The sequence below is a fragment of the Pyrus communis genome, chromosome 9 (assembly GCF_041283825.1).
Source record: "Pyrus communis isolate YQ-2024b chromosome 9, ASM4128382v1, whole genome shotgun sequence".
Lineage (NCBI taxonomy): Eukaryota > Viridiplantae > Streptophyta > Magnoliopsida > Rosales > Rosaceae > Pyrus > Pyrus communis.
The window spans coordinates 14,381,817-14,401,053 of NC_142573.1; the positions used below are offsets into that span (position 1 = coordinate 14,381,817).

The 19,237-nt window shown below is 38.5% G+C and overlaps 2 protein-coding genes across 2 annotated transcripts; one reads left to right on the plus strand and one right to left on the minus strand.

The window, feature by feature from the left end:
• The first annotated feature begins 8,762 nt into the window (after positions 1-8,762).
• LOC137740612 (CASP-like protein (DUF1677)) lies at positions 8,763-9,616 on the plus strand. Its single transcript, XM_068480453.2, has one exon. The coding sequence runs from the start codon at positions 8,862-8,864 to the stop codon at positions 9,447-9,449; it is 588 nt and encodes a 195-aa protein (XP_068336554.2). The 5' UTR covers positions 8,763-8,861; the 3' UTR covers positions 9,450-9,616.
• Positions 9,617-11,472: 1,856 nt separating this feature from the next.
• LOC137739023 (homeobox-leucine zipper protein ATHB-15) lies at positions 11,473-18,433 on the minus strand. The gene is made up of 18 exons (XM_068478496.2): positions 17,380-18,433; positions 17,008-17,167; positions 16,520-16,620; positions 16,301-16,391; positions 15,806-15,901; positions 15,602-15,715; positions 15,434-15,517; positions 15,132-15,287; positions 14,949-15,023; positions 14,695-14,801; positions 14,415-14,607; positions 14,043-14,228; positions 13,844-13,924; positions 13,193-13,327; positions 12,759-13,084; positions 12,424-12,529; positions 12,147-12,296; positions 11,473-11,786 (listed from the first exon to the last, which is right to left on the minus strand). Exons 1-18 carry the CDS (start codon positions 17,586-17,588, stop codon positions 11,640-11,642), a joined length of 2,517 nt encoding a protein of 838 aa, XP_068334597.1. The 5' UTR covers positions 17,589-18,433; the 3' UTR covers positions 11,473-11,639.
• Positions 18,434-19,237: the final 804 nt, after the last annotated feature.

The following is a 19,237-nucleotide window of genomic DNA, read 5'->3' on the forward strand; positions in this document are numbered from 1 at the left end:
GTATATAGGTATATACGGAAAACAAAAGCCCACTCACTGGTAATTAGAAGGGTCGTAGCCCCCCTGCCTCGAGTGCGTACGCTCGTCCTCGGAAAACGAATCACCTATACGCGACAAAGTTACGAAAACATTAATTTAAAAGCACCTAAGCAACTTCTCGTAATAACTTCTCATACATTGCTCAAATTGGACAATTGAATATACCAACGTGACCTACACAACCTCAGGATCACGCCCATATTTTTAGAAAAAATTTTGGACCACGCACGCGCCCCCACGCGCCGGCCAAGGCACGGACCTACGCGCCCCCCACGCGCGGCCACGTGCCAGGCACACTGACGGTGTCAACAGACGCCGTCAGGAATATTCTGTTAACTGACGGAATATTCCGTCAAATCTAACCGGATTCCGTCACTGCCGTTAGGAATATTCCGTTAGACTTAACGGAATATTCCTCTGTCTTCTCCGGCGAGACGCCGGCGCCGGCGACGGCGCCGGAAAACTGGGTAAATTTCTAACTTTGTTTTCTCCTTCGTTTTTCAACCATTTTTCACGTTCTTTATACCAAAATGAAGCTTAGGACTAGTAGAATCACGTTAGACTAGTTTTAAGGCCTAAAAATTGCTAGATCATACCTGTCCACAACTTCAAAGTTCGGCCAACTTTGCACAGGACGATCCCGACGTCCAAACTCACCCAACGAACCACTCCGAGGCTCCTTGGGACCTCACAAACACATCTACAAGCTTAGAAATTCCAAAAACAAGCTAGTTTAGGTTTGCATGAACAGTGTTCAAATCGGACCTCGTCGAAACGACGTGAAAACGTTAGATTTCTTACCTGGAAATGGTACCACTGGACTCCTCTCAGCTCCACGAACACGATGGTGGTCTTGGTTTCTTGATTGGTGAAGTATTGAGTATATGTGTGTGTTGTCCGTGTGTAGAAGAAGAAGAAGAAGTGAGGAAGTGGACTCGGGGAGAGAGAGAGACAGAGAGAAGGCTGAGAGACAGAGTGAGGGAATGAGGGAGGGAATCCCGGGAGAAAAGAAAATGTATGATTGTGTGTGGTCCCACCACCCACACAACACAAATATACACGTAAAATAACAGCTAGGGGGGTAAAATTGTAATTTCAATGTACGTTTCGTTAGTTTCGGGACGGGATGTTACATATGGGTACCAAAAAATTTAGATGAGAAATTACAATGGTAGTATAGAACAAAAGTTGGGTACATGGATTAAGGAACAAGAGAAGAGAATGTAGCCAATGAAATTAAAATTGCATTCAGAGCAGTATAATGTTCATTTGTTACGATTTTGCAATATGATGGTCATGAAGAAAAAATAAGTTTGAAATTTTTTTGGAGAAATTTGAATTTGAAGATACATACTCAATATGATAATGTTGAATTTGAATATAAGCATAAATTTGAGTGAGAGAATTTTGGGATTTTCAATTACAAATGTGATAATGTGGGAGAAATTATAAATTAAAATTTGTTGTAAAAAAATAAAAAGATGACATGGAAGTATTTTAACAGTAAAATGCTGAGGTGTATAAAGTCAAGAAGTCAATGGACTTTGATCAAAACCTGAAAACTAATAAAATTTTAATCTATGAACATTGGTGACTAGGGACTGGATCCTAATGTTTTGGGATATACAATTGTGATTAGGACTGGATCCTAATGTTTTGATTTATAAAATCTGATTCTTAGCTTTTATAAAATAATACATGCACTTCAATTGTACATCCATATAATTGTGTGTAAAAATTGCGCCACGATATTATTTTTTTAGTATTCTAAACTATAAGAGACATATAGTTAATGTGACAGCCCATTCCAGATTTTCGAACCGTAGGGGTGAAATGATGATTTTGCCCCTAGTATGTTTGTTTCGTTGTGTGGTTGTTTTGAGTTTTGTTTGGCTGGTTCTGGACCACACACACACCTTCCCATATCCCCTCACCCTTTTCCCTGTTCTGCATCCCTATCCCGAGCCCTTTCTCTCTCCCATTTATAGCCCTGTTCTAAAAATATGGGGATGTTCCTGAGGTTGAGTAGATCACGTTGGTGTATTCATACACCCCATTTGAGCATTGTATGAGAAGTTATTTCATAAGGTTGGTTGTGTGTTTTAAAATTAACGTTTTTATAGTTGTTTCGCATATAGGTGAGACCTATCCCGAGGACGAGCGTGGTCACTCGAGGCAAGGGGGTTACGACCCTTCTACATACCAGTGAGTGGGCTTTTGGTTTTCCGTATATACCTATATACTAATGTTTTTCCCAGAAAATGAATTGAAACGTTTATACGTTTTTATGCCATGCATTATGTTTGCCGTTTGTTTATGCATTGTTAGTAGCCTATATATGTATATATATATATATATATGTGTGTGTGTATGTTGGTGCTGCGGGCGCATAGGTAAGTGTCAGGTGAGTATGGTTTATCCTTATTTCCAGTAGTGGTTTGAGATGTATAGAGAGCTCATAACCAGCACCCCCGGTGTTAGTGCTCCCGCCCAGAGTTGGGCACAATCCTTCACGTGATGTTCACCTCCCGCACCACACGCTCATCTTGGATCCAAGTTAGGTGCACAGTCCTGTCGTACAGACCACTTTAGGTGGTTCCGACTCGTAGGTGACCCGCGATTATTCGCCCAGCCTTCACGTGATCGTAGCACTTGAGCGTACTTATATTACACCCAGTCCTGTCGTACAGACCACTTTAGGTGGTTCCGACTCGTGTGCAGGTATAGTTAGTGAGATGGAGATTTGAGCTCTACATTCAGCCGTACATGTCACGTTAGGTGACTCCGGCTGACAGATCACATGGCATTGATTTGACATTCCTGAGCACTTGCATTTTATTTCAAGGCTTTTGGCATGGCATATTTCCGAGCATGATATATATATATATATATATATATATATATATATATATATATATATATATATATATATGTATATTCTACTTTTCTGGGAAGTATACAGGTTTTACGGCGAGAGGTTAGAACTTGTTTATCAAATGGTTTTTGAAAAGCTTTGTTTTTGCCCACTCACACTTTTTGTTTTGCGCCCCTCCAGGTTCTAGTTGGCTAGTACTTGTGGTGGCTTCCCAGAGGATTTCCCCGGCATATCTGACAGATTATCACCAGTGTAGGACCACCTTTGGGTGTGTTTTTGTAGTGTTGTTTCTTCCGGACTGCATTAGGTCTTCGTGCTCTGAACTTGTTTTTCACGCTTGCACATGTAGGTTCTTACGTTGTGTAGCTGTTTTTTTTTATTATTTATTCGTACTTTTATTATTATTTTATTCGCTTCCGCACTGTGCACGTGGTTACGTCACTTCCACGTGACGGCCAGCATGCCCTGATCTCGGTCAGGGTGTGTCAGTTAAAGTGGTTAAAATGTTATTATTGTTTATTATGTCATAGGTTCGATTTCCACCTCCCTACTATAGCTTGTATTGATATCTAACTCTTACTTAGTTATTTCGTAGTTCCTTAGATCTAAAAAAGCAGTTAGAATTCGTGAATACTTCAATATTATTTTTCATACACAGAGGAAATACATAAAATTGTACAACCCTAATCACAATTAATCTAGGAAACCTATATTAAGAAATAGATCTTCAATATAATCAATTACAATATTTACATTTATTATAATGCTTCCGCTCAAGTTGATGCATAAATATCGAACACGCCCAACTTGCCCACAAGTTTTGCAAATATTCTATTCAACATTATTTTTCTTAAGACAATAGCAAACTAATCTTCTGACTTGACTTCTGGTATCTCAATAATCTTTCTATCTAGCTTCTCTCCTTGTTAAGGATCTATTTATTTCCACTTGCTTTGTTTGATCATAATGAACTAGATTAGCAGCAATCTCACATGCAGCCTTACTATCACAATACAACTTCATGTCCTTTTTCGGATCACATATCCCAAATCCCTCAAGATATTTCATAACCAAAGCATTTCAGAAGTTCCCAAAGTAACTCCTTTATACTCTACTTCGGCACTTAAGCAAGCAATAAGATTCTGTTTCTTACTTCTCCAAGTAACCAGATTACGTCCCACAAATATGAAGTAACCTAATGTTGATCGCATGTCCTCAATCGATCCTACCTAATCTACATCTGTATACGCTTCAACCTCCAAATAATCTTTGAGAGAAAAACCAATTTACCTGAGTTAACGCATATCATAAAATTCGCATCAATGCATCCATAAGTTGCTTCCTATGATCGTGTATAACCTAGCTTACCGCACTTAAAGCATAAGCCAAGTCTAGCAACATACGCACCAGATACATCAATCTTCCTACCAACTAGATCATACCACAAATTTAACCTTATTCCAATGGCATATCAACTGCTGACAGGCTGATATTCCAGCCTTATGTAATAAATCAAGAGCATATTTCATCTATAATAGAAAGAAACCATTCTTCGAACGGGCCACTTCAATACCTAATAAATACTTTAGTGGACCAAGATCTTTCATCTCAAATTCGCGTGCCAAACAACTTTGCAATGTTCGTTGATCCTCAAGATCATCACCAATTACTACTATATCATCCACATAGACAATGTACCATAATCTTACATATCTTCTTCTTTAGGAACAAAGTATGATCGTAATTACTTTGTTTGTAACCGAAGGCTCTCATAGAATTTGTGAATCACCTAAACCATGCTTTTGGCGATTGTTTAAGACCATACAATGATTTCTTCAATTAACGAACTTTATTCCAATGTTCAGTCGACCTGTTAAAAATAGGTAGAGCCTTGTTCGAAATAGGTAGGAGCTCTATGTACACTTCTTCAGTTATTTCTCCATTCATAAATGCAATCTTTACATCAAACTAGTGTAATAGTCAATCAAGATTTGATGCCAGTGACGAGAATTCTATCGATATTAAGTTTCATTATTGGAGCTAATGACTCGTCATAATCAATTTCATATGTCTGAGTATATCCATTTTTCCATAAGTCTTGCTTTGTATCTTTCTATCAATCCATCAGCATTATATTGCACCGTGTAAACCCATCTGCACCATAAGGTTTTTTACCTAGGTTAAACCCATCAGAATAATATTGCATCTTGTAAACCCATCTCATTTTTGTTGAAGAACTTCATCTCTTTTTCCTTTGCTGTTTTCCACCCTGGATCGACAAAGTTTTCTTGCATATTGTTAGGTTTGGATTCCTTTGGATGACTTACGGTGTGGTAGGTCTTTGGTTATGGGCAAGGTAGCACTTGACCGTATCAGTTTTCGCATCAGAAAGGATGTGCAAAGTCACAACTGCCATTTTCTGGTTGTTTTGTTGTCCTCCTTAGGTTCATGCATCGTAATCTTCAAGCATTTCGATGGCAAAGATCTCGTCATAAAACCTAGGTCAAAGTCCATACGATTCTTTCCTTCGTCTCTCATCCTTCAGCTTGGGGAATGGCGTGTCATTACTCTAAGGCTAGGAGTACTTGCACCAATAGGCTTTTTCCCTATTCCTATAAGGCTCTCAAATGGCCTCATGTGGCTTGCGCCATTATTCCATGGACGATAAACATCATCGTCCTTGGAGCATGTTATCCCAATTACCACCTCTTTCTCTCAGCGTTTCAGCAAAAGGTCAGTATCGATAGCTTGCTTCTTGCATGGTAACTCTAGTGTTCTCTCACAGATATTTGCATGGAGGATCCTTCTCAGGGTTTGACATGCAATGGAAGGGTGTCCCCACATGTTGATGGTATGGAAAATATCTGGGGTTTTTCCTATCTTCCCTAGAAGGAACTCTGGAAGGTCTGGGCGGCTTGATGACTCTGTCTGTGAACATGGTGTCAAGAATAGCATAGAATTCCTCGTCACTGCATGATAGTGGAGGATAGGTTTCCCTATTTTCGTTATTTTTCTTACTCTTTTGCTAATTGTAGTCAAACCTGTCGTCCACAACCAAGGCTTGGTGAGCTTTATTCTTTTCACCTTTCTAGGACCTTCCCATGGAAAACTTGACCAACATTCTGATATTCCTCACTACTTCTAGGATCCTAAAGAATTGGCTAATACCAATGTTCTTCAAAAACACTATGTAATTTGCGACAATGTTGATGTAAATTTTCATAAATATCTCCTCATCTTTTTTCATCGTAGCAGTTAAGGGCAAAGTCCCGGAAGCATTTGACAAAAGTCATAGGATCTTTCTCATGCTTTGGGTGTGTGTTGTTGAGTTGGGTTGTGGTGTCCCTATCTTCGTGTTGGAAGAACTTGTCAACTCTTCCCAAGTTCGAATGGATCATGGCGAGTGTGCAGTTTACCAAGTGTAGGCACGGTCAAAGAGACTTTTCAAGAACTGTTTAAGACAGAGATTATAATTGCGGCCATGAGGACCCAAAGCGTCAATGAAATGACTTATAAGCTCATTTGGGTTGCCCTTCCTTCCATCAAAGAGGACAAAGTTGAAGGTTTGATAACCCTTAGGGTATGGCGGCTCAAAAACATGCAACTCTTTCTCCAACATGGCAGTGACATCTTCCCAAGTGACAAAGGATGGTCCTTTTTCATAATCCTTCCCCGCAACAATGGTCAATTCTTCTTGGGAATATTTTCTCTATGTGCGCAGTGTTTCTCACTCATCTTTTCGCTTGACATCGGGATTGAGTTTTTCAACTCTTTCACAGATGCTACGATTTCTTTTTGGGCTTCTCCCATATCGTGAATGGCAGAGATGATATCTAGCATGGCGTACTCATCCAACTTTTCCTAGCTTTCCCAATGTTGTTCTTCGCGTTGGGACTCGTTCAACCGGAAAGCAGACTCGCCAAAGCATTGTCATTCCTGGTAACGTTTCTTCTGGAACTTGGAGCCATTGATTCATGAAGTCGCCAATTTATGCCATGATTGTAAATATCTTTTCTTCTCAATCTTGCACCTTTGCATATATTTAAGCTTGGTTTGAGGTGTTTTTACGACAATCAAACTTTGAGATGTAATTGATTTTGCATGTGCATTTTTTGGGCCCCAACAATGAGTATAAAGAAGGTGATTTTACTTTCCAGAATATTATATAATTTGTTGATATGTAATATTTGAGACACACCAATATGGGCTAGGCCTTCTACATCTCTGGTGCCTCTACTTTTGGGCCTTCTATCTCTGTTTGTCTTTGGGCTTTGGCCATTGGATGCTAATTGGGTTTATTGGTTATGTGGCAATGTTGGGTAAAGGAATATGGCACTGCAGCAATATAGCATAGCACAATGCAGAGTTTCTCTCCTGCGCATGGGTTGCGCATCAACCTAGTCAAATCACAGTTACTTGTTTTCACTTGAAAAAATAGAAGGCTGAGATTTAATTAAGTTGATGAGCAATCTATGCGCATGTGGGTGATGCGCAGGAGAGAAAAACTGTTGCTTAATTACTCGAAATCACCTGATCAAGCCAGTTCTAACTTAGTTAAAAATAAAGATACAAAATCATTTTCGCACTCTTGTTTATTTTTTTATCCACAAATTCTCTTTCGACTTGTTCAATTCAAATGTCAAAAATAACAAAAATAGTGCAAAACTCAGTTCCCGTAAGATATAATTTTGCATTGCCAATCACATGATAAATGTTTCATCCAATATCCTAATCTATTTATCCGAAGACTCTGCGCCAAACGTGGGTTTACAAGTACAAACATCTACTCAGCCAGATCCATCAAAAGTTAGAGGTTTATTATAGTTTTGAATTACAAATCTATAGGTTAACTTTTGTTTTGTGAATTTTATTAGACAAAAGTGTTTGATTTATATGGTAATGTACAGGTTAAGAATTAGAAAATGTTTAAGAAAACGGAGAATCTACGTTCTTATTGTCATCTACCAATGAAACCCACATACTTAAAGCAGCCATTTTACAAGACAACTGTGAGCTTAAGACTGTTGATTTGGTTCATGATTTAGGTTTGTCATATCCATAATCTCACATACACCACCCCACTCTCTCTCTCTCTCTCTCTCTCTCTCTCTCTCTCTCTCATGCATATAGGGATATGATTGATTTAACTGCTCGTGAAATTAGATTTGTGGCTGTGGGAGAGAACCCATGAGTGAGCAAGGCAGTCACTTTCTTTCATGTTGGCCCTGTATGCTGCTAGTATAGTTGAAGATAAAGGGACCATACGTGATGTGTATACGGTTTGAGTAGGCTCACTCGTGAATATGCAACTTTCAGCTTTTTTACAAGGACAAAATAATTGTTGAAAGCAAAGGACAATGGTTTTCAAGCCAGAAACCAAACGTATGGCACTCACACTTAATTAGTAAATGTTTAATATTTCTTTTATTAATTGAGATCTTGAATAACAAAACATATATAGTCATGGGATATAGGATGTGCCATGGCCTTTCATATTATATCCTTCAAAAGAAAAATAGATGTAAGACCGTTTCATGAAGCTAAAACATCCTCCTCCACATGATCAATTGGGAAAATTTTTAGAAACCCCATGAAAAGTTGTGTGGCAAATTTCAGCTGGCATTTATTCAAACCTAAAAAGCAAAACATATTTCCTTTTCTTTCAAAACTTTCTTGAAAAATCTAGCACGGTCACGAAACTATTCAGCCCTTCCGTTGATAAGTGACATATGAATGAACAAGATCCATTCAAATAAATAATGGCTGTAGATTTCCAGTAAAGGCCGAAGTGATCACTATAAATAGGCTTACTATAGACCTCCTTCTACTACCATCCGACAATCTTCAGAGTTTGGCCAAGTTAATTAACTCTTGCTTCCCATTGTCAATCAATCCAATTAGCTTGAGTCCTACGTTAGGGTTTTTTGTGTTTTCCAAATTTTCAAACATGGCACCTCATGGAGAATCTATTTCTGGCTCTAACTACTCTAGGGCCAACAACACCTCCATGTCTAAGCCACCAAGGCCTTCATTCTCATCCGATAGCCTGAAAAGAACGATGTCCGACATCTCGTATGAGCTAAGCAAAGAAGCCAACATTGATCAGGACCTGAAATCCCTCCCGCCAATATCGGAGGTTGAAGATGCAAAGTGTGAATGCTGTGGCATGAGTGAAGAGTGCACGCCCGAGTACATAGACCGAGTGAGAGACAAGTTCTTTGGGAAGTGGATATGCGGGTTGTGTTCTGAGGCAGTGAAAGAAGAGGTGGAGAAAAATGGAGGAAATAAAGAAGAGGCTTTAAATTCACATATAAGTGCATGTGTTAGGTTTAACAAGTATAGTAGGGCGTATCCAGTGTTGTTTCAAGCTGAGGCTATGAGGGAGATGTTGAAGAAGAGCAAGTTGGAGGGGAGAGTCATGAGGGCTAAGTCGTTTAATCCGAGAGACAAAGGAGAGCCAAAGGGGAAGATTACTCGGAGTTCAAGCTGCATTCCGGCGATCACGAGGGAGATGAACGATCTCACCATGGCTTGATGATGAGTTTCTAAAAGGCTAGCTAAGGCATATAATATCTGATCATGATCTGGAGGACATGGTTTTGTATTTGTCAACCTGCTCTCCTCTTTTTTATACGCTAATCATTAACTAGTACTATAACTTCCTTCTAAATAAACTTATTTAATGGACCGACCTTTTCCTTCTGTTGTTTTTTGGGTTAGTCCAATCCTTCCTAGCTATCCTTGGAGAAATTTTTGGGTGTTCCGGGTACACCAAAAAAATTTGGTGTACCCTCACTCATAATGGTGGACCCTACCCTCACTTTTTTTTCAATAAAATAATAAAATCAAATTTTAATGAGTGTGGGTACACCAAAATTTTTTGGTGTACCCGGAACACCTAAAAATTTTCCCTATCCTTGGGCTTTCCAATGCTCCCTCTTGCAGTCACCCTCTAGGGTTTTCTTTCGCTGGTCATATATTTTTCACTTCACACCATACACGTACTTATGCTAACCTACGGGGTTTTGGGGTTAATTAATTAGTATTAAATGCTCCATCACTGCCCTTTTCCTCTACGGTTTCATTTTTCTTTTTCTTTTTTGAGTATAAATAAGAAGGCTTAGTTGTTATTTTTTGTGAAGAGCTACCACCTTTTCGATCCTCGCTTTGAATCCAACCTCAAGTCTTTGATATATGTAATTTTCAGTCCAGATATACGTATCGGAACCATATATGTGTGCGCGTGTGCGGTTTTCATTAATAATTTCTTGTGTTATATTCTTCTAGCTACTATGGTTGGAGTTGTACAGTTTTCATTGCCTCAACAAGATTAGTTTGAATGTAAGCGGTTCCATTGATCACTCGTGAAACTTCTTTTTCCTGTAAAATGTTTTGGTCCAATTAGTATCATTTTGTAAGTTTTGAAATTTTTATATTTTTATAGGGTTATGTTATCCACACATTTTTATTTTTTACACATCCCTCTCAATTTTCATCTATCGGACTAAATGAATTGAAGATCAATGTATAAAACTTAACAATGATGTGTGGAAGGTAAAAAGAGGAATGTTATGAGAAAATGATTTCCGGCATCACTTTTCTCTTTTTGCAAACCCATACTTATTTTTGTCCATAAATTTATCCCAATGCTGGTAAGCCCACCTCATTGTCTTGTTTTCTCACCCACTTGGGAATGATAAATTTATCCTTATGTAAAATGACCTGCTAAGACCTAAAGACCAACAAATCAAGTCTTGCAACATAACTATAAGTGATACTTTAAAAGAGATGATGAGAACAAATTTGATGAAGTACCTTACGAGCATACACATCAGCGAGAATGGCATCCCATCCTCCATTGTTGTAACTGAATTGGACGATGGACGACGGACGAACCAAATATCAAAAATTGAGGTCTTAATAATAATTGTTTTATTTATTTATTTATGATAACTTTTTAAAATCTAACGAGAAAAATATAAGGAAGTGTTATTGGCATTTCAAAAATTTCATTTTACACTCCTCACAAGTGTATTTTTCTTTCCTAATATAAGGTTTGGAATGTAGAATGAGATTTTTGTAATGTTAATAACAGTTCCCAAAATATATAAGGTTATTTCAGGTGGCCAACACCAAAATAGTTATTCAATTAAACACTAAAATTGTGATAACTGTTAAACAATTTTTATTTAATTAAATTTTAAAAAAGTTGACTTTTAAAATGTGAACGTAGGACCGTCCTAATCATCGTGCAATCCTCATTTTTCTTTCCCAACTTACCAATATAGTTGGATAACATTAGCATGCAATCCTCCTTTTTTTGTGGGAGGTTAATATTAACACGCCTAAATCCAACACTCCATATAAACATATGATGTGTAAACAAAGGGTCTCCAGTCTGGGTTTTGGTTCTGAAAACGTACAAAAGATTAGTTACTCTCATCACACAGGCATACTCACAACCTCGAACCGGACTCGAGTCTAGGGTTCCCCTAGCAATCTTTCCTTCCAAAACCACCCGAAAAATAAAAACTGTAAAACAGGACAGATCCAAAGCATTTATAGGGTACGCAACAAGCTAACACAACTTAAGTCTTAACATCCATACAACATTTTTAATCACACCAAAAGGACAGAAGAGATGGTTTAAACATGAAAGGTTCAGTCTCCTCTTTTCAAGCCTATTACATTATATCTTCTAGTCTTTAGTGACCTGGTCCTGATATCAGACGAAAGACCAGTTTACAAACAAGAAACACATGCAGTGAGCCGTCTCCTCTTCGTTCAACACCTTCCACGCCACTGCTCTCTCATATGACACTGGTCGCCCCATGCTCGAAAGACAGATGCCACCTTGAAGACAAGTGAAACCCTACAAAAATAGCACGAAGAAATCAATACAAAGTTTACAACTCTATTGGTTATCGTGTTAAAGCAATTCGATCTACATGGATTCCAACAGGAGTTTGAGATGTTGGAGAAATTTTTCATTGTGACCGAAACACGAATGGTACACGTGTTTTTATATAAGTGATGGAAAATTGTATTTTTTAAGTTAATAAGTTTTTAACACACATATCCCAGTATTTGTATAGTGAGACGTTATGAACCACTCCGTATTCCGGTCACATTGAAAATCTCTCGTGATGTTGAACCATACCTCATCTTTAGCGCGTTAGGTGAAAATGACATGAAAAAAAAATTTATACAATTCAGAGATGTTTTACTACACCTGTTGCATTATTTGGGGGAATTCCGAGCACAGAGTCTTTCGTCCATGGTCATCAAATATCTTCTCCAAAGTTATGTCTTGCAGCGCAACCAAGGTGGTCTCCAGCATGTCAAGCCCTGCCTGGTTTGCAAAGGTGAAAACTGGCAATGCCTGAAAAATTGGAGTTCCATAGTATATTTGCTTAAGATAAGTAGGCAAGAGAGTAACTCAAAGAACGACGCACCTTCATTAAGTGTTGTATTGGGTGTTTTTTCAAGGTTAAGAGTAATATGCTCACCTTCAGAGAGCAGCACATAATTGCATCGGAGTGATGCCACAAAGATTTGAGGATGGATTCACTTCCTTCATTGCCCAATTTGAGCAGCTCCACACCCAGATAGCACCTGCAATATCAATAGTATTAGCAGCTACGCCACCTATATGATCATCACATGGTTACACTGATCAAAGTTTCTTATTACAACTTGTAACATTCATTGCAACAGAAGAAAGAATATCTAACAATATGGTGCGGCTGTGTACGGAAGAACCCATTTTTAAATGTTGCACAGTGCACCATATATCTCGGTCCAAATAAAATGAAGGGGAGAGAGGGAGAGAGAGTTACAAGACCTGTAACTGTTGCAGATCCAACGAGCAAGTGTTTGCGCTTCAGGAGTACCAAGTGGTGACCGAAGACCAGCCTGTGAACTCAAATTTGAAGGAGAGAGAGCTAATGCCACCCTCTGAACTGAAGATATAATGCTGCGAACATATTGTCGGGCCATGGATGCTACATGCTCTTGCATGTGGGTCTCACAGGCAAATTCAAATGCTATAGTCATGACAGATCTCACACAACCACCACTTGCAGAATATTCACTGGATCCTTTATTTCCAGTTGGCCCAATTTCAAGTGCAGACGCAAGGTCCAAGGTGCGATTTGGACTGGAAGCTTCCTGAAACGTTTTTCAGCGCACTAATGAACATTTCCTTTAAAGACATAGTGTGGTATAAATTCTGTCCTATAACATCACTTGGGAATGGGATTTAGTTTAGAGGCTAACCTTCCCATAATCAAGAGGAATGATGCGAAACCCAGAAGGTAGAAGGGGTGCATCATCAGCAAAAGAAGCATCAATGGGAGCAAAAATGAGTTCAGCACAGGAACCCACAGCATTCTCATCCATTCCACTGCATAGCTATTAAAAAACACAGCCATGGAATTTAAACAGAATAACAAGTCAGTCAGAAAATAAACATCGAATAAAATGAATATTCAAGACGATAAAAGAAATCGAATAGAAACTGGATATTACTTCTTATCCATATCGTTTTGCCCATGTTTTCTGCATTTCCCTTGGTAATTTAAGAACTCACCATCTCTCCAAAACAAAATAAAAAAACAAAATCGCAAATTCTCATGTCTTTCTTTCCCGATAATACTTTATTACAGATTCATAGGATATTTTGAAAGGCACCGAACATGTTTAAGATTAAAAAAGAAAATAAATAAAGGAATCATAAACGAACATGATCCCTAACATTCCCGCGCAGGACACACCTATTATTTTCAAGAAGGAAATCAATACAGATTAAGTATTAGTTTATCTTATTAGGCTTTGACAGTAACAGTTAAGCTACGAGACACCAATGCCAGACAAGCATTCTCATGAATAAGTACCATCATTAACACAACAAGAATAACTGATGCTTACTTGCAAGAGAAACATTTCTCTCGGCATCATTGCATCTTCAGGAGAATGGCCTACGCCTTCCAATTTAATGACTTCCAAGAACTAATAAGCACAGAAAAGAAACATATTAAACAATGAAAAGAACAATTGAAGCAGTGTATTACCATTGTAAAATAAGACATTTTAAATGCCATAAGTTCCTTGATACAAACTTGCTTACCTCTTCATGCTCAAGAGTGTGAGCCAGAGGGAGTATAACTTGACCTCCAAAACTACCAACTCGAGACCCAGCTAAGCTACAAGGACCGACTTTAACAGCTGCAGCTGAGTAAGCATCAATATTGTTGTCTGCCCATTCTGATCTGTGCTCGCGCAGGAACCGAAGAAGGATAGCAGGGGGCACATTCTGGAAGAAAATAGTACACAGCAAACCAGGAAAGGTTATAAGATAGGCTCGACAAGAAATTTTTGAGTTATTGTCCATTTGAAAGGTTACTACGTACATAATTTACAAAAATAACATGCATGCATATCTTAGTGTTTTATTGCTAATTTCCGGTTGATTGAAATGAAAGATGGAAAGCACCCTGACCTGTAACAGCATGGATGCTTTAGCACATAAGACAGAATTACTGACAGCTGGGAATCCATTACCAAAGGACAGGTTTAAGCCCATCAACTTGTCAGGAGACGAGTTTATGAGGATAGTAACATCATCCATGCCATCATTTCCCATCATGGACCACCCCTCATCGGTAAATCCATTAAGTGCATCATTAAAACCCCTGGCAGAAAACTCCATTAGCTTCCAAGAAACAAAGAACCCTTCTCTGACTGAAAGATATTTACTAAAACCACCAAAATATACTAACCTGCTAAGCCTCTGGCTTAATGCTCGTAGAGCTGCAGGTCGTCTTCCCCAACCTGTGACATTAGATTGAGAAACCTCATGCGCTATCTGTCTCAGCTGACGTAAAGCCTGAACCAAAGTAAGAAAGACTAATTAAAACTTAACCTCTCCTCTTTGACCTTCATAGCATGCTTGTGCAACAGATTAACATGCAGCTTTGTTAGTTTTGACCCCTACAAACAATGTCAAAATATCCACCATATATAGTAATCTTACCGCCATTGTCATCTTTTGAGCAAGAACAGCAGATGATTCATACAATGGGCGCAGGACTTCAGGCACGCTACAAGGCTAGTTGATGAAACAAATGTAAGAGTTATAATTCATTTAACAGATGTATCAGAACAAGAATGAATTAAAGAAGATTATCCCATTACACTTGACATATAACTTTCTAACCTCTAAATCCATATGATCAACGATATGTATAATCGAGCCACCCCCTTCACAGGGCCGTATAAGGTATCCACTAGGCAGCATTTCTGCTCTGACAAAGTGCTGCACTGGAGGCATGGTTGGACCATTCTGAGTGTTTTTCAGAGATCTCGCACATACCTGAGCATTGTAAACATAGTGAGAACAATTTGAGTTAAACCAGTGTATGTTTACTAGTGTGCTTCGCAAGGTATTAAAATCGCTCAATCAACTTGATAGTTATTTGGCAATACATATCAAATTTCTTAACTTCTGTGACAACATACCACAAGGCTGCCATCCTCTAAAACAGAAGTATAGCGCAGTAGCCAGAAATCGCAAGCAGGCGCCAAAGTTGTCGGCGCATATAGCTATATCAGAAAATTTAAGAAATTAATAATAATAAACAAAATTCGTAAAACAATGCTCTAACTTTTGATGGAAGTAGAGCCTACCTGCATGTAGAGCAGCTCAATGGTTCCACCATTAGCTGTAGGCAATACATTTAAAACATCTACAGCACGGCAATCACGCAACCACGACGGCAGATCTTTGAGGATCTCCGCAACCTAGCCACATAATATAGTGATTAGTTAATCATAAATTCTCTTAAGCTGAAATAGGAAGAAAACAGGCTCAAACAAATTGTGATTACTTACCCTGGTAGGCTCTAGACCCACCAGGCCGCAGGCTCGTGCTGCCACTCCAGTGCAACCATGAGAAATAGCAACGATTCCAATGGAATCCGGACCAGGCTGAGAACATCAGGAAGACATGACAAATAATAAGAAACATATTAAAAGGGCAGGTATCCCCTTTTGAAACACAATATATACCCTTTTGAAACACAATATATAAATAAAAATTTGCATATTACAGCATTCCACAAAACCACAAAGAAGAAATGGAAGTCATGGTAAATAAACGGCATTCAAGAGCGCAACGAACACCATCTCAAAAAGTACTTTTCCATATTTATAACAATTCAATTACATCATCTTAAGAGGTACAATTTTTATTTCTGATTTAATTTCAGATCAATGAAATGTCAATGTTCAGAATTATAATTCCATTGTCGCATTGTTCAGGCATTTCTTCCTCAGTCAATCAAATACGTATACGAATACTTAGAAAAAGTATAGAAAGAGAAATACCTTCATTCCAGGCATTTGGACCCACTCAACAGCAGTTCCAGTTGCCTTTGAAAGAAACTCTGCTAAAGTTTCTTCTGCAATGGACAAAAGTCTAGCAAACACAAACAAACAAAGCACGAAGCCATAAGCCACTAAACACAAAACAACAAAAGCTCCTGTCAGGAAGCCCGATGAACTGAAAAGGATTTAACAACTACATCCCACTACTACGTTACTAACCCTGCAGGACTTGCATCCCTTGGCGGATGCTGAGGTGTCAAATGGTGTTGGCCACTCGTCACCACTGATTCACAACTCGTATCTTTGGTTGCAAGCGTTGTCTGTAAGAAAAATAAACAACATTTAAATGTCACTTACCCCATAAGTTCAGAAATAACAAAAATAAAAATTATAATTCAGGACATTTTTGTTTGTAAAGTGTTAATCTAAACTATTCTAATTTACACAGAGAGGTACTCGAACTTAAGTATAAGGAGACCGTTCAGCCAACTGGCCTGACCCACGTCTGAACAATACACATTTGTGTATCTCAAGTTGCTCACTAATTGTTCTTTAAAGGCAAAAAATTAATCCTGGATTTTTAATGGTTAATGAATTTAGATATTCTAAGATCCCAAACGAGAATGTTTAGATTTCAGAGAGATGGAGCAGCTGCCCACTACTAATCAACACCCGAAAAGGGTTTGGAATGGTTAATGAGTTCTCACCCCCTGGCTATGCTGACGGAAGTAACCATTTTCATACACCAAGTGAGACACCTGCTTCTGCAACCTATCATTTTCCTCCATCAGTAGCTTATTCATAGCACTGAGCTTCCTGTTGACCGCTTGGAGGCGTGAAGCCTCTTTCCTCTGCTTCTCTCTACATCTGTTAAACCCAAGCCACAATTAATTTCCTTCCTCAGGAAACACATTAAATGCAATGTAATTAAGATTTTTGAACAACTAACTTCGCACAAATAAGGAAACCAAACCTCATGAAACCATATTCCAGAACATTATTATATGTAATTTCGAACTGATTACAAACCTCAATAATCAAAACCATGAACTAGCATTCAAGATCCAAACTTTGTTTACCTTCTGTTCTGGAACCAGACCTTAATCTGTTTCGGTTCGATGTTGGAGAGAATCGGGCACTCCCGAATAAGCTGTTGGCGGCGAATCGAACTGGGTTTGGGGCAATCATGATAAAGCCTCTCGAGGGCTTCAACCTGCTCAGGTGTGTACCTCACATATTTGCCATTATCCAATGCATGCTTATTACCATCCTTGCAGGACATAGCCATTTCCAAATTCTCAGCTCAGAAATCACTTCCAAACCAGAGAGAATTACACCATACCCAGAAATCCAAACCCTCAGAGCACCAAAACGGCAACTGAATCTGCAACCAAATGTGCTAACTTGCAGAACTCGATGACTAAATACTTAGAAATAAATAAACTTTTCGAGGCTAGAGATAAACCAACAAGGGAAAGCACTATCCTTAGCTGGAACGGAGTTAGCACCGAACACAAAGAAGCTGTACAAATCTTTCGAGATCAGCAAACACAACCGATCTGCTCCCCAAACGACCACTACCCAAAAAGCGTTTACCGACGAAGGACGAGTTACTGAGTGAGTGAACTCAGTTAGTGGAACGATTCGTCATACACCCAGCTGGGTTGAAACCGATCTCTGTGCTACGGCCCGAGAACCAGAGAAACGTCACCGTCTCGCCGATCTCGATGGCTTCCATACCCAATCCCTGAGACATTTTCTACGATTTAAAGGGCTGAAGCAGCATGGTCTTTGTGTGTGGGATTTGGGTTTTGGGAGCTGAAAGTTGGAAGCTTTGGAGCTGGAGGAGGAAGAAGAAGAAAAGGGAAAGCAATATTATTGTGTTTTGCACTGTTTCTGGTTTTGGTTTGCTTTTCTTGGTTTTGCTTTCGGATTCATACGGTTTTGCTGTTGCTGATGATGCTGTTGTTGCTGTTGTTTGTTTTCATTGGTTCGTCACTTTCGGCTCAGATGAGGGGAGAGAGAGAGAGAGAGAGAGAGAGAGAGAAGGTGTTCTTTGCTCGCTCCACTGTGTAGGAAGATGGGGGAAAAAAAAAAACCTTTCCCTTCGAATATCTTTATCGTTTCTCTTTCATGCTTCATGATTTGACCAAAATACCCTTGAACAAGCTTGAGAAAGACGACCTTTGCTCAACTTTCCCACTCAAATCGCATGATTACCCTTTCTTCAATGCCTTTGAATTTTCAGACCAACCACAGATAAAAAGAAGGCCAAAGTGTGTCAATTGTGATACAACAACATGTACAACGAGTTTTTGCCAACAACAAATGTATACCATGTTTTCTTCTATCGATTTTCTTAAATGTTATTATATGTGAGCTCGTGTAAACTACAAATGTATATAATGTTTTTTTTACTGTTTCTTTACACGTTAATTTTGTGTCTGCTGTGAGAAAAACGTTGCATACAGAGAAGTTTTCGTAACAAACAAAGATTATGCGGCAGTGGTTATTATTATCATTTTTTTCTTTTTGATAATGTGATGCCATTTGAATTTACAATTTGTATCAACAAATCATAAAAATATAAATTAAGTTCATGTCAAGAAATAGGATTTAGAAACTACAAACAAAATCACTCTATTAGAGAAACTTTAGAAATATTTAGAATTATAGAGTCGTCTCTAATGCACCAAAAGCGTTGAAAGTAATAAACTTTGTACAATCTCATTTATCAAATCATCTAAATAGAAATGAGTAATAGCATTGTTGGTTTCAAGTGTTATAACTTACTTAGAAACTCATGTCAATAGATAGGATTTAAAAACTCTAAAAAATCTATGGCAAAAAAAGAGATGTTATTGGCTTTACGTTTCATAAGTGCATTCTCTTTTGAAATGTAGAAAATTTGAAGTGCAAAAGGACTTATTTAGAATA